The sequence below is a fragment of the Myotis nattereri genome (assembly GCF_964212035.1).
Source record: "Myotis nattereri genome assembly, chromosome: 5".
Classification (NCBI taxonomy): Eukaryota; Metazoa; Chordata; class Mammalia; order Chiroptera; family Vespertilionidae; genus Myotis; species Myotis nattereri.
In genome coordinates this window covers 105,547,172-105,560,644 of record NC_138080.1, presented here as the reverse complement: position 1 = coordinate 105,560,644, position 13,473 = coordinate 105,547,172, and the positions used below count along the sequence as shown (strand labels likewise).

The 13,473-nt window shown below is 58.5% G+C and overlaps 1 protein-coding gene across 2 annotated transcripts in view; it reads right to left on the bottom strand.

Annotated features, from left to right (window-relative positions):
- Window positions 1–1,690: 1,690 nt before the first annotated feature.
- Window positions 1,691–13,473, bottom strand: part of ERGIC1 (endoplasmic reticulum-golgi intermediate compartment 1) — an 85,294-nt gene continuing 73,511 nt past the window's right edge. For both annotated transcript variants that reach the window (XR_013996087.1, XM_081092929.1), the window contains one exon: window positions 1,691–3,483. Coding sequence is in view for 1 of the 2 variants with exons in the window: in XM_081092929.1 (XP_080949055.1) it covers window positions 3,376–3,483 (108 nt within the window). In the remaining variant the exon portion in view is untranslated. The remainder of the gene's footprint in view (window positions 3,484–13,473) is intronic.

Below are 13,473 nucleotides of genomic sequence, written 5' to 3'. Positions count from 1 at the left end.
AAGGTTTCAGTATTTGGTTTCATACATATCCTATATAATAAAAGGGTAATATGCAAATTGACCCTAACAGAGGAATGGACTGGGAAAGAGTCGCTATGATGCACACTGACCACCAGGGGGAAGATGCTCAATGCAGGAGCTGCCCCCTGGTGGTCAGTGTGCTCCCACAGGGGGAGCTCCACTCAGCCACAAGCCAGGTTAACGGCTGCAAGAGCAGCAGTGGTGGTGGGAGAGCGCTAAGGATGTTCGACTGACAGCTTAGGCCCGCTCCCTGAGGGCTCCTGGGGCTGCCAGAGGGATGTCTGACTGCCAGCTTAGGCCCAATCTGTGGGGAAGTGGGCCTAAGACAGCAGGTGGACATCCCCCGAAGTGTCCCAGACTGTGAGAGAGCGCAGGCTGGGCTGAGGGACGCCCCCACCCGCCCCCAAGTGCAAGAATTTTCGTGCACTGGGCCTTTAGTATATATATATTTCAGAGAGGAAGGGAGAGAGATAGAAACATCAATGACGAGAGAGAATCAGTGATTGGCTGCCTCCTGCACATCCCACACTGGGGATCGAGCCCGCAACCCGGGCATGTGCCCTGACCGGGAATTGAACTGTAACCTCCTGGTTCATAGGTTGATGCTCAAGCACTGAGCCACGCTGGTCGGGCAGTGTTTGGAGTGAGAGCTTAGACACTTGGCGTGGGAATGGGGAATCCTCAAGCACTTCCGGCCATGTCCCCACCCCCCTCCCCCAAATCTTCTCAGCAGTCTTGTTCAGTAGCATTTTGAGGAGGCAATGGCAATACACCTTTATCGTTTCTCACCAAGGTATCCGTTCATTTTCAATCCTACTTCACTGGTTAACTAAGTCACATCACAGCACGGAGCTCAGCTGGCACGAACAGCTTGGGCACACATGACTGCCCGCTGGTGGGCAGGCTGCTGTGGACAGCGAGCGGTGTCACCACAACTCAAGTAGCAGACAAGTTGGTAGAGAGATGGGGAGCATCAAAGAGGGCCACCTTGCAGACAGCTGGCTCCCACACTCACCCCTGATGTGTTTGTCCACGTTCGTGCTGTCCCAGCGGAGACCCTGAAGGGCTGGCCAGCAGGATGGCACACAGCCATTCAGTCCCGTTGTCAGAGCTGATGATGGTCTCCCTTTGCTGAGCTGAAGGTTGAACCGGGAATGCCAGGTCCTTGGAAATCGAGAATGTATGAAACGCCTTCCTTTATGCACCCTTGGCTGGAAGCCGTGGGGGAATGTCAACCCTGCTCCCAGGACATGGCATTCCCTTGGGAATACCGATACGGATCTACTACTGTTTTTGAAAAGCCACCAGGTACCACTTGCCCGCATACATGAGCTGGTTCCGACCCAGGATAACTGACGTGCACATACTGCAGATTTCATTTCTGCCACAGTCCCCCGAGGTTGTGTCACTGTTAGCTCCATTTCCAGCTGGGCAAGCTGAGGCACTGGCAGGGGAACGAGGCTGCGTGGCTAGCGAAGGGCAGATTCCGGAACGTCCTGGAGGGACTCCATACAGGAAGCGCTGGGTCCGGAAGGTGACTTCTGGTCATCCTCACAGATCTTTTCCGCATTTCCCAATTCCCCTCTTCTGGATTTAAATTCCCTCCTGGGACCGAGCCCCCAGGCTGCCAGCCACCGTCCAGTAGAAAGAAAGAAACACACAGCAACACTTCTGAAAATCAGCCCTTTAATCTATTTGAACCCAATGAGTGGGGAGAGAACGGACACATTTTCCCCCCTTGAGATGTCTGTTTATAATAATGGGTCTGAGGTGTGTCTTCCATAGGAACCTGACATCCCCTACGTCCTCACGAGTGTTGTTTCTTTAAATGCATCAAAGTGGAATTTCGAGGCCTGTGCACCCCACACATTTCCTCGCCCTACCCGCCCACCCTCTAAAGGGACTCTTTTTGTCACTGGGGAACAGAATGTAAAAAAAAAAAAAAAAAAAAGAAATCCATCTAAGTGGCCAGAGATACCAGAAATAACCAAATGCACATCAGTCAACACATATGCAAGCGGGGAAGCTGTTCTACTGGAATCTGGAGCCAGCAATTACCAATGGCAGAGACTCGAGCTATCTAGACAGATAAGTTACAACTCCTTCCCCAGCACGCCCCTTAATTACAAAAGTATGCAAACAATCTTGATCTAAATGGGAAGCCGGCAGCCCTCCCTGGGACAGGGCATACCTGAAATTCCCGGGTGGACATGCGCCTGGACCCCTGCGCCTCCCTTTTAGGACTAAAGGGGAAGGATGGGGGGGGGGGGAGGAAGGGGTAGGGACCCACCTCAGGAGCAAGTGGGGGGACAATGGAGTTGCCCCAGGGACCAGGAACGTGCTGGTGTGTGGCCAGCCCCTGGGAAGCTCAGTGGCAAAGGGCCTAAACTAAGGGCTGTAGAGAGGGCCAGGGCTGGCGCCCCTCGGGAGCCGGGAGGTGGCCGTCCAGACGGGGGAGGGGGTGGGTCAGCTTTGCTTCCCCCACCTAAGGCCTTGGGACTGATGGCAGCCGCTGGGAGAGGCCGAGACATGATTGTTTTAGGGCTGCAGAGAAAGAGGCTCCCCGCCTGACATAGTGCACAAACCCTGTCTGGTTCTCGAAGGATGATTCCCAGTCACAACCAGCCCCTCTGCCTGGAGATGCTGCTGTCACACAGCAGGGGGCTGAGGCACATTGGTGGGGGGGGGGGGTGTCCAGAGGGACACGGTGAACTGAGGAAGGGAGCCCACCACCGCCCCGTGACTGGGCATCTGCTTTTCGGGAGAGAAAGAAAGGCGTGGGGGTGAGGCCTCGTGGACTGGGCTCTGGGCCAGGCAGGAGGATGCGGCCGAAGCCAGGGCTCCCCCTGCAGAGCCACATCTCTGGGGCCTGCCTGGGAAGTACCATCCTTTGTTGAAGGCGCCAGGTGGGGGGTACCTCTGGGCAGCCTGGTCCAGAGCCGAGTCCAGGTCTGCGGGTGGCTGCCCACGGGGGAAACCAAGGGACTCGTGCGTTCCAGAGGTGGGGGCTGAGAGATTGTCAAAGCCTGGGTGAGAGCTGGTCGACAGGGATTCTGGGCTGGTCCCACAGCCCTCCCAGGAGTGGTCCCCAACATCCCCGAGCACCCCTTGCCTAACTCTGGTCTTGGGGGTTCCCCGGGGGAAAGGGCACCACAACTTCAGGCAGCGTAATTCATCTAACATTAAGCACGGGGAAGAGAGGTAGCTGCGGAACCATGAGCCACCTGCTACCTCCCCCCACCCCCACTTTGGGATGCAGCCAGATCCTGGGCCAGACAGAGGGCAGGAGGAGACGGGGCGCTGGAGCAGGGCTGGCGGTCGCCCTGGGTCCTCGCCGGCCAGGCGGGCAGGTGGTCAGTGCATCTTGCCCAGCTGGATCTTCTTCCAGGCCTCCGAGGCTGTGAAGATACACGAGTCCAGAATGCCAGCTACCGTGAAGGTCCCGCCGATGATGGCACAGATCTGAAAGCGGGGGAGGTCAGAGGTCAGCGCTGCAGGGAGTGCCGGGCCAGTCCCCGTCCACGTCACAGGACAATGAGCTCAGCAAGCACAGACGCTCTGCCCCATTACATTCTCCCCACGGCAATCCGTGGGGTCTGGAACACACTCAGGGCTCAAAAAGCCCACCTGTTGGATGATGAAGTTAATCCTATCTAATAAAAGAGAAACATGGTAATTGGGGTATGACCGCTACCCTTCCCATTGGCTAATCAGCAAGATATGCAAATTAACTGCCAGCCAAGATGGCGGCCGGCAGCCAGGCAGCTTGAAACTAACATGAGGCTTGCTTGCTTCAGTGACGGAGGACTCCAATGTTCCCCGCCTGCCTTGCCGACCTCTGAGCTTGCAGTTTAAGAAACATTGTAACAAATATAGAAGCTAAACAAAACCCCAGAAACCTGCTTTCAGTGAGCCTGGGATCTCAGAGCTGGAGTTGATACAGAGTTTCGATTATAGAACCGAAACAAACAAGATACCTTCTTTCAGCAGCAGAGGCCTCAGAGCTGGAGCCAGAGCTAAAGCTGGCCCAGAATAAAAAAGAAAAAGAAAAAAAGGAGCAGTTGGGAGCTTCAGTCAGCCTGAAAACAGCCCTCAGCCCCTCACCCAGACTGGCCAGGCACACCAGTGGGGACCCCCACCCTAAAGGGTGTGTGACCAGCTGCAAACAGCCATCATCCCCTCACCCAGGCTGGCCAGGCACCCCAGTGGGGACCCCCACCATGAAGGGTGTGTGACCAGCTGCAAACAGCCATCATCCCCTCACCCAGGCTGGCCAGGGACCCCAGTGGGGCCCCCCACCCTGATCCAGGACACCCTTCAGGGCAAACCAGCCAGCCCCCACACGTGCACCAAGCCTCTATCCTATATAGTAAAAGGGTAATATGCCTCCCAGCACCGGGATCAGCAGAGCTGCGAGGCCTCCCAGCACCGGGATCAGCATGACAGGGGGCAGCGTCCAAACCCCCTGATTGCCCTGCGGCTCTGTGTGTGACAGGGGGCGGGGCCACAACCTCCCTATCCACCCTGCTCTGTTCGTGACAGGGGAAGGCACCCCAACCCCCTGATCAGCCCTGCTCTGTGCCTGATAGGGGGGAGCTCCCCAACCCCCTGATCGCCCTGCGGCTCTGTGTGTGACAGGGTACGGCACCTCAACCCCCTGATCGGTCCTGCTCTGTGTGAGACAGGGTGCAGCGCCCCAACCCCCCCGCCTCCCACGAGCCCTGCTCTGTGTGTGACGGGGTAGAGCCATAACCTCCCCATTGGCCCTGCCCTGAGTGTGACAGTGGCGGCGCCCCAACCCCCTGATCGGCCCTGCTCTGTGGGTGATAGAGGGCGGCGCCCCAACCCCCTGATCCGCCCTGCCCTGAGTGTGACAGGCAGTGGTGCCCCAACTCCCCTATTGGCCCTACTCTGTGAGTGACAGGGGGGAGCTCCCCAACCCCCTGATTGACCCTGCTCTGTGCGTGACAGGGTACAGAGCCCCAACCCCCCGATGGGTCCTGCTCTGTGCGTGACAGGGGGTGGTGCTGCAACCTCCCCATCGACCCTGCCTTGAGTGTGACAGGGGGCGGTGCCCCAACTCCCCAATCGGCCCTGCTCTGAGCCCGACCAGGGGCTGCACCTAGGGATTGGGCCTGCCCTCTGCCACCCGGGAGCAGGCCTAAGCCAGCAGGTCGTTATCTCCCGAGGGGTCCCAGACTGCGAGAGGGCACAGGCCGGGCTGAAGGACTCCCCCGCCCCCCCCCCCCCCCAGTGCACAAATTTTTTTGCACCGGGCCTCTAGTACTAATAATAAAAGTAATCAGCGGCAGCTCCTTAAATTCCCATGTTAACCTTCTGAGTGAGGAAGGGGATTAGTGGACCCATTTCACAGGTGAGGAAACTGAGGCTTCGTTAGGTAACTGCGCTGTGACTTGAACTCAGGTATGGCTGGACCCTGGAGCCTGTGGTCTTCTCTAATTGATCAGAGATTTACAATCCCATCTGCAGATGAAGGAAAGGAGGTTCGGAAAAGTGGCAGCACTGGCCCAAGGTCACACAGCCAGCAAGTGGCAATCCTGGGACTTGAACCTGTGTCTGACAGGTCCGGGCGCAGCGCTGCCTGTGACTGAGAGCTGGGGTGGGCTGCAGAGGCAGCAGCGAGAAACACATCTCTCTCTCACAAGCTTGCACGCGACCCGTGGGATGGGTAGTCATCAAATAATCATACTGATAAACGCAAAGTTATAACCAAGGCCATGAGCAGCAGAGGAGGGGGCCCATGGTGCTACCAGAAAGCTCCTATTCGGCCAAGTGGCTCAGGGCACTATTTCCTTTTGGGACCAGATAAGTCACCGTGAGGCTGTCCTGTGCACGGAAGGATACTTGGCACCATCCCAGGCCTCCACCCACAAGATGCCGGGAGTAACTTCTCCCTGTTGTGACAACTAAAATGTCTCCAGACATTGTCCAATGTCCCCTGGAGCTCAAAGCTGCTCCCGATTAAGAACTGCTACAGTAGGGGGATGACCATGAATGCCACCTGTATGTCTGTATTCCAGAACTTCCTGCCACATGACGGCCACAACAAAACAGACAGCGCTTGCACCGCGCTTTCCCTGTGCCGGGCACGGTCCAGGGGGGGTTCCTGCCTCCCATCACAGAACCCCCGGTCAATCCAATGAGCTCAGTAGAATTCTTACGCCTACCTTATAGCCAAGGAAACCAAGGCACAGAGATACCAAATCACTTGCCTAAAGCCACAGTGACTAGTGGCCGCACAGGGACACAAAACTTCGTGGAGTCTGTCTCTGAACCCCGCACGCTGCCTCTCCGGCACGAAATGTGCCCTTAGCTGACTTCCTCCCTTCGCTGTGAGGTTGTTGAAACTGTGCGACTCGGAATTTCCTGACCTATGAGTTGCTTTTTGGTAACAAGAGAGAATCAGAGAATGCATGATGGGAAAGAAAAGTTCACAGAAGGTTTGCAAGAGAACTTTAAATGCCTTTCCCTCTTGCAAACAAACCTTATGCTGTTCACAAGAACCAATACCACCCTCCACCCCGTGTGCCTGGGGGAGGCACCTCTTCACTCATGTACCCATGTGGCCCAGAGAGGGCGATCACCTGCCCAAGGCCACACAGGAAGTGCGAGCCTGTCTGCCCCCCCCCCCCCCGAGCTCTCACGCGCCCCCACATGCTGGGCAGCCCAAGGGGGCCCCTGAGCCTGCCTGGAAGGCACCCCTGGGGGGCCGGCCAGCATGACACTCGGCCACTGGAGGACTCTGGGAGAGGGCAGCCTTAACGGGCCCTCCGGTGCCTAGTGGAGGCGGCCAGGAGACACGGCGGAGGCGAGAGGGAAGTGCGGATCGAACCAGCGTTTATTTTTAAAATGATATTTCTACGAGATGAGCTCAGCGGAGGCCCGAGGCCCCGGGCAGACAGAACGGGTCTGTGGGATGGGCTGGAAGTGGGGCAGCTGGCATTCCAGTAATAACAGCCCAGCAACCGGAGCGGCCCCAGGGAGCGCAGAGGCTGGGGGCGCCGGGGGATTATCGTGGAGCGCTTCAGCGGGCACGGCCCCTCCCTGCCAGCCCCCGGGCATGACGAAGGGGCACTTTCCGAGGCCGATGACGGCAGGGAGCTGGCTTATTTCGGTAGAGCGGGTCAGATGATGGGAGATTTTAGACCACAAAATGCTTTCAGAGCTTGGATCGGAGGATAGGAAAATGTGACTTAAGTGCAACGGAGCAAATAATGAAAAAATGAAAAATAACCACACACACATCTATATTCATCTACACCCTCTGGACCCCGAGCGCGTCCGTGGTTCACACACACCTGGCGCCCAGTCTGGAGGCCCCTTTCACTGGGCGGCCCGGAGCAGCAGACAACACACGCAATGAGGTACACGGGGAAACACGGCTGTGGAGAAACTGAGGCCCTGGGCGCTAGGCCCTGCCGTGAGTCCGGTGAACCCACAGATGCCCCCAGCTCAGCATGTCCCCGCGACCCTACGTCTGCCGAAGGTGCTGGTCACCGGCCAACTGAGGGGAAATTTGGACACTTTTTTTTGGGGGGGGGGGGCTCAAAAGCTGAAAGAAATCTAACAGCCCCCCTGATGCTGCCACAGCCCCCGACTAGCTCACCCATAGGTGACGACTGATGTGAGGGGGCTGGGAGGGGTCCCGGGGGCTCTCAGGCCATGGAGGCCCTGGATGCGGCCATCTGGGTGGTCACAGACCCCCAGCACCAGGTTACCACCTCTGGACTCGCCCAGGGAGGTGGTCAGTCATGGCTTCATCCTGAGAAGGTCACGGGGAAATTAACGGAGCCACGAGGCTGCACGGAGGGTATGCATGTCCTTGGACTCAGGCCCTACACGGTGGTGGCGAGATGACAGGCTTCCTTTGTGATTCTGTGGCTGATGGGGGGTGACCAGCCACAGACAGGAGGAGGCCGACGCGGATCTCAAGAAGACACTCGAGAGAGCCCTAACTGGTTTGGCTCAGTGGATAGAGCGTCGGCCTGCGGACTCAAGGGTCTCAGGTTCGATTCCGGTCAAGGGCATGTACCTCGGTTGTGGGCACATCCCCAGTAGAGGGTGTGCAGGAGGCAGCTGATCGATGTTTCTCTCTCATCGATGTTTCTAACTATCCCTCTTCCTTCCTCTCTGTAAAAAATCAATAAAATATATATTTTTTAAAAAAATACCCAAGAGAGGGCAGGCGACAGGGGCGGAGACACGGCATCCCCCTGACGGCGGGGACAGGCCCAGGGCGAACACAAGTGAAAATAAAGCGAAACACGGTCGCAGCACTCAGTTCCCACAGCCCGTCGCCCTGCACGCAGAAGAGCGAGGAGAACCGGGCCTCCGTGGGCACAGGGGCTGGGAGGCGGGACCCGCCTCGCCGGACGTGGTGACGGTGGACTGGGCAGAGTGGGGGTGAGGTGAGCACTGGGAAGTCCACTGGGGCCACCCCCACTGTGACAGCAGAAGGAGCTGGTGGCTTCTGGAAGCGGAGTGCTGGCTGTCACTCTGGCCATGGCAGAGCCTTTCTGGGCCTCAGTCTTTTCATCTACAAAATGGGAAGACCACCCCTCCCTTGCCAACCGTTGCACTGCAGGAAAAGCCTCTGGAGCGCCTAGCACTGAGTGGGTGCTCTGTAAAGGGTCCCCTTTCGGTTGACCGGAAGGCTCCAACCCTGTCGCTAGCGCTGAGACTTCCTAAACCTCCCTGAGAAGAACAATGGATCAAACATCTCGTATCCCCCAGGTCAGGCCTCGGGGTCTTCATTTCTGTTTCCCACCTGGCTCTTTAAAGGAGCATGCCAATTCAGGGAAGCTAGGCCAGCACAGGCAGACAGGCAGGTTCTCTGCAGCTGCCGGGGCCCCATGCACCCGGAGGACCCATTCTACAGATGGGGGAGCTGAGGCGGAGACAGGGTGTTTCCCCAGGGAAGTGCCGAGAAGTGTTTGTGCGGAGCAGCGCTGGTTAGGACAAAGCACCCAGGCCTCAGGGAGCGTCCACTCTTTGGCCCACCTCAACCCCACCGCGTAAGCCCGGGACGGGAGACAGCCAAGTCCCTGACACGCAGTAGGCACTGAGTGCACGTTCACTGAGCAGGCCAAGCAGTGACTGAGTGGGAGAGTGAACGGACGAATGAACAAACAAATGAAGGACTTGCTCAGAAACGGAGCAGGATTCCCAGGGGGCAAAGGTGACTCTCTCACAGGGTGGAGGCGATTCAGGATGGTCGGGTCCCCTCCCGCCGCATGCTCTTGCATCACCCAAGTGCCCCGTGCCTCGGTTTCCCTACTTTTACAAATGGGAAGGCTAATCCTCACTGGCCAGGACTGCTGTGGGATTGAGGGAGTGTCCGTGCCAGCCTTGAATGCCTGTTCCCTTGGTCCCTCATTGCTGCCAGGCTTTGTACCTCCCGACCAGGCCAAGGACAGTGGGACAACCTCTGTGTGTGTAGGGGGGGTGAGGGGGGAGGGGGACGGGGGTGAAGAAGCAGGGCCACTGAGTCAGGAAGGGCCGCCACAGCCAGCACCTGCAAACCCCTCCGGTCAGCAGCCCCAGCTCCAGGCCCAGAAACAAGGACCATTCGATCGCCAGGCCCCAGAGAGTCTGAGACCAGCGCTTCGCTCAGCTTCTGGCAGAGTCATCAATAACACCCCTCTGTTCCCGCGGGGCCTCCTCCCTGCGGCTGCCAGCTTCCCGGCCGCCTCTGGCCAGAATGAAGTCAGCTCGTCTACCTTGAAAAGAAGGTGTGTGTGTGTGTGTTTCCCTCTCGTTTTAATTACGGCTCTTAATTCCTTATACTATGGAAAGGCCATGTTCCAACCGCACTGGCTGGGGCTGAATCCCTCCCTTGTCCCACCAGCGCCAACCCTTCCCCGTCCGTGGGCACCCCCCCCCCATTTACTTCTCTGTCGCGTGCAACGAACAAGTGTGACAGACACGCCCCACGGGGTGGGGGAGAGGGTGGGGGAGATGGTGGGGGAGAGGGTGGGGGAGAGGGTGGGGGAGATGGTGGGGGAGAGGGTGGGGAGAGGGTGGGGGAGATGGTGGGGGAGAGGGCGGGGAGAGGGTGGGGGAGAGGGTGGGGGAGAGGGTGGGGAGAGGGTGGGGGAGAGGGTGGGGGAGAGGGTGGGGGAGAGGGTGGGCTCCGGAGGACACATTCCCCTGGTCGGTCCCAGCTCTGTGGCTCTGGCCGGGGAAACCCGTTTGCCTCTCAGCCTCAGTTTCTCTCATCTGTGAAATGGGGCCCACCGTGAGGACTGCGTCGGCCCCCGTCTAGCTGCCGGCTGCACTAAGTGCCGGAGCCACCCGCTCCCTGCCCGGTCCGGTCACGGCGCGAAGAGCTGCTGGAAAAGCACAGGAGGAGGAAATAAATAATGAATCCGGTGCCATCAGAGCTGGCGGCGGCAGACAGGCTGGAGCCGAGGATGAGAACACGGAGCCGGAGCCCGGCGAGGCGGAGGTGGGGGCTGTCTCAAGGGAAGCCGATGACTGGGCCCTGGGAAGGAGCGGGGGGTGGAGGAGGAGTGGGGTGGTGCCCCCACCCAGGGGTGTCTCACCTGCCAGAGGGCCCATGCCCACCCTCTAGTGCCGGAGCACGGGGGACAGGAGCCCTCTCCTTGCTGTTTTTACAAAGGTTGCGGCTGCAAAATACCGGCCTCCGCCTCAGGAAAAAGCCACCTTGGATGAGCACCTACTGTGTGCCGGGTCTGAGATGGCACTTTCTTCTGCTTCTCACTCAGTCCTTGCAAGTGCTGGGGGAAATGGGCGATGCCCATTCCACGGATGGGGAAACAGAGGCACAGAGAGGGACTGACTTATCCAAGGTCACACGGCCGCCGCGTAGGGCGACCAGAAGCTAGGTCTGGGAGGCTGGCTGCAAAGGGCCCGCTTTTTCCAGCGAGACCCACCCCCCGCCCCAGCTTCACCCCACCCTACAGCCTCCCTCGGTCCCCATCTTCATGCTCAGGCGGCTTCTTTATCTTTTGTTTTCTCAATTCTGTTGTCAAATGCCCTGAAGGGAGGACCCCCCTCAGCCATGTTTATGGAGCAAGAAGCTGTGATGCTGTAAAAATCAGCATAGCGTGCAAACGGGAGCCCAGTCCATTCTAACGTTCCCTCCGTCCCAGAAGCTGCCTGAGAACAGCTCCCGTCCCAACCGAGGCACCTGTTCAGGCCGGCCGGAGCCACCTGCCCGCGGCGCGCAGCCTTCTGAGCACCTAGCTCCGCTCAGACGTCTGGAAGGATCTGGACGGAAGCTGTTCGCACACGTCCAGGCCACCTGAGTAACTGAGCTGCTAATCTGGGTTTGTTCTGTTCCCCAGAAATTGCCTTGGGGGTGGACCAAGGTAGACACCCCTCCCTCCGTGTGACACCTGCTTACCACCCGCCTGCGCTGCGGACGATCTGGAGACCCGAGATGCCACGACGCAGCCCTGTCCGGGAGCGCACGGTCCCGGCGAGGGAGACACCCGGAGGGAGGGACGCGGGAGTAGGAGAGAATCGAGGCTCTGAACAGGCCGCTGTGCCAGTCCAGCCACAGGGGGAAGCTGGTCTTTCCCCCCTCACAGTCTCAGCGGGTAACACCGTCTCAGGCTGGTCTCCTCCCAGTCCTCTTCCCACTCCCGCACCCCAGGCACCGGGTGCCTTTTGTCGACGGCAGGTTCCTTCCGGTGCCCACACAGGTGAGCGGAAGGCAATCAGATCGGGACCCGGAAACGTGCGAACCGCAAGCTTGGGTAGTTGGCTCTTTTTACAGTTTGCATGTACGTGGCTGCGATTTTTATCACCTGTGCTTCCTGCTGTATTTTTTCCTGATTTCCCAGGACAGGAGTCACTGTCTCAAAGGACCCTGGTGTCCTACCCAGGGCTCCACGGCCTCATGGGTCTCTGTTGCAGGAACGTCCTGAGAGCCGTCGTTTTAAAAGAAGGAGCTGGGCTCTGGGCCAAGTTCCAGCCTTGCCGTTTAGCGGCTGTGTGATCTTGGACAGGCTTCCGTACCTCTCGGGGCCTCATTTATAAAATAGGAATGAGCCCTGACCGGTTTGGCTCAGTGGATAGAATGTCGGCCTTTGGACTGAAGGGTCCCGGGTTCGATTCCGGTCAAGGGCATGTACCTTTGTTGCGGGCACATCCCCAGTGGGGAGTGTGCAGGAGGCAGCTGACTGATGTTTCTTTCTCACTGATGTTTCTAACTTTCTATCCCTCTCCCTTCCTCTCTGTAAAAAATCAATAAAATATATTTTTTAAGAAATAGGAATGACATCATCTACCTCGGAGGGTCCCTGGGAGGGCTAAAGGAGGTAACTATAAAATTACCCGGGAAACACACCGATTATAATAAGCGTAGATATATGACCACTCCTTCACGCGGCTGTGCCCCTGTATCTGAGCGCCTTTGTGCTAGCCAGGCCCTGTGCTAGATGGCGGGGGACACAGGGCTATGAGGCGCAATTGCAAGTGTGGGGGGTTATTTCACTGGCAGGCAGGGATCATGTCTGATTCTGCCACGGCTGCTGCCCATCGGGAGCCTGGCAGGACCAGCCGGACTCTTTGGTGGGCAAACACTCACGGCCATCCCAGCCCAGTTTGTCCTTTGTGACTTCTGGCCGTTGCCCCCAAATAGAATAAAACATAGAAGGAAAGCAACGCGACACCTGAAGCCATCCAATCTGTCACCGCCGCCCACTTGAAGGCCATCTCGAAAGGGGCGTCGGCGAGCGGCAGGGACAACTGTGCGTGGGTGGGAGGGGGCACTTCACACTTGCACGCTGTTGAACGCCATCTGTGTGCTCCCTTAGTGGAATTTTCTGGAATAGCACAAAGCAGAAATCTGAGTGAGGTGGCCTGGGTGGCCGGAGAGGGGAGCGCGGGGCAGCCTGGTGGACACCCGGGAGGAGGAACCCTTTCCTGACCACGGGACCCTGGAGGGGCAGCTCCGAACACGCCAGGTACTCAATACTTAGAACTGCACTGGGAGGCCCCCTCGCCTCTCCCCTCCACACCCCAGGCCCCCCACCCCCACCCCCGCCACCGGCTGGACCCACCCCTCATTCCAGCCCACCCACAGCTGCCTCTGCAGCCGCCACATGACGACATCCTGGCCTACGCCCCCTCTTCAGCAGCCTCTCCGAGGAGCTATTTGCAGAGGGCCCCCACTTGGAGTCGGAGCTTTGCACACAAGTGTTTGGTTTTTAAAAAGAGAGAAAGAGAAGTCACAGCAGGTGCCGGCCCGCCCCGCCCTGCCCCGCGAGGGCTGCCGGGGGTCTTTGTGCTGTGTGCCTGCCAGTGCACGTCATCCCACATCTGCTGTCCCTGTCCCGTGACAAGAGCGACTGAAGCTGCACAATGACGCCATCTGCCAGGGACAGCCAGCTGGCTCTCAAGGCTGACCCTGGTTGCCATGGCAACCGAGATGGTGTCCTGGGGCCTTCAGACAAAACAACC